We start from the raw sequence: 1,896 nt of genomic DNA, 5'->3' as shown, positions 1-1,896 counted from the left end.
CCAACAAGCTAAGGCAGGCAAACCGCACCCTCTCCTCTGTGCAGCGAAGGAGGAAGGGCTCTACCACAGCTGCTTTCTATGTACTTTTACCAGCTCTTCCTCTTAAGAGCAGAGAAGGGTTGGGAGATTAACACAGGCCAGCCATTGCAAAGGCTTCAAGCAGAGGTGGGGAACTTACTGCCCAAGGGCGTGAGGCAGCCCTTGCCCCAATTTTAAAAGCTCTCTGCAAGCAATTCCTTCAGACCCGTGACAAGAGCTTTCTGAGTCTTCTCTAGCTGCATGCTGCTGATCAGGAAGAGAAGCAGAAAGGGCAGCAAGATTAAGGCAGAAAGAGACTAGCTAGACCCACCCCTCTGGACTGTAGCCTCACCCACTGCTTGCTTCAGCCCTGCCCAAGAGAAGGACAAAGGCCCTCCCTGGGGCAGGATCTGCTCAACTCTCAGTGTTCCAACTGCATCATGCGCAGATGTTTTTCAGAGCTGCTTCTGGTCCACCAGAGAGGGCACCTTCGGTGTTCGAGAGGGGAAAAAACAAGGATGGTGCTCAGGCTGTTCGCAATGCCCAACCGAGAAGTCTGGGTGGGGAAAAATATTCTTCTCTGGCACAGAGACACCTACTGTTCTTCAACAAGGCAGTGTTCTATTGTCAATATTTCTTATAACTGGAAGTGTTGAAGAAGTGCCTTGTGGCCCTGGAATCTCCTGTGTGTTGCTGGGTGAAAACAGAGCCCAGGACTAACCATGCTGGAGGATCAGATTTCGCTACTTTTGCTCCATGAAAAGGGGTGCATGGAGGGGAAGAAATACCAAGAGAAGAATTCCACATAGACAGTCAAATCATGGACAAAAGATTTGACAGAAGAAGCTGAGTAGAATGATTCTCCCCCCTAAAAATACAAAGGATTTTTTTTTAAGGACTAGTATGTTACGAGTGTCCAGCCTGGGGTCCGAACTGCACAGCCAACTCCCTGGCAGACATTTGCAGGCACCAACTTCCAGAACCTGGTCTTTAGCTCATCTTCTTCGCCACGCTGGCATAGGTGCGCTCGATCTCCTCATCAGCTGGGCACGTGTGGCTGAACTCATTCCGAGCATAAGCATTGTCGAGATAGCGCCAAAGTGCAGTCATCTCCAAGGGGATCTCAAAGTTGCGATATTTCTTCGCAGCAATCTAGAAAGTGGGGGAGAGCCAATGCCAGTGAGAAAATGAGCAGATCACATCTAACGTATTTTTGAAGTTTTACACATAAAGTTGATAATAAAGCTTAAAGTTATTCCATCCCTGTAATGGCATGGAGAGACGGGGCAAAGAGATGCTGCCTAGGGAACGGTCAGAGGAGAGAGACCATAGCCCACAGCTGCATACTGGGCAGGGCAAGAGGCTCAGAAGGGACCCTCCCTAGTTTTTTGGGCTGTAAAGGAGACAGCAGGAGAACTGTACTTTCAGACTTGCAAGATTCTGTTAATGTAGCTTCACAATAAAGTAGAATTAGTTTATCTGGATGAGTTTCCTGTCTGGTCTAATTGGTAAGGCTGACAACAATCTTGCAAGTCTGAAAGTACAATTCTCCTGCCGTCACTTTTACAGCCTGAGCGCTTAGGGAGGGTCCCTTTTGAGCCTCTTGCTCCTCCCATTGGGCAGCTGCGGGCTATGCCATCTCTTATCTGACTGTTCCCTAGGCAACATCTCTTTGCCCCGGCTCCCAAGGTCTTTCCCTCATACCATTACAATCCTGGATGTATGTTTTTCATTCATCCATTTTTTTTCAAAAAGGCAACTACCAAACATTAAAATAGAGACAGGGAGAGACTGAATTCAAAGGGTTGTTACGGTAACTCAGGAACAAACTGATTCACCACAATTCTGGATGAGAAAGGAAGTTGGAACTTGGGGTGG

General features: G+C 48.0%; 1 protein-coding gene across 1 annotated transcript in view; it reads right to left on the bottom strand.

Moving 5' to 3' along the window:
- Positions 1 to 638: 638 nt before the first annotated feature.
- Positions 639 to 1,896, bottom strand: part of CLIC2 (chloride intracellular channel 2) — a 10,837-nt gene continuing 9,579 nt past the window's right edge. The window contains exon 6 of the mRNA XM_063313791.1: positions 639 to 1,170. Coding sequence (XP_063169861.1) covers positions 1,009 to 1,170 — 162 coding nt within the window. The 3' untranslated portion in view covers positions 639 to 1,008. The remainder of the gene's footprint in view (positions 1,171 to 1,896) is intronic.

The sequence above is a fragment of the Candoia aspera genome, chromosome 12, assembly GCF_035149785.1.
Source record: "Candoia aspera isolate rCanAsp1 chromosome 12, rCanAsp1.hap2, whole genome shotgun sequence".
In the NCBI taxonomy this organism is placed as follows: domain Eukaryota; kingdom Metazoa; phylum Chordata; class Lepidosauria; order Squamata; family Boidae; genus Candoia; species Candoia aspera.
This window is presented reverse-complemented; position numbering and strand designations above follow the sequence as displayed.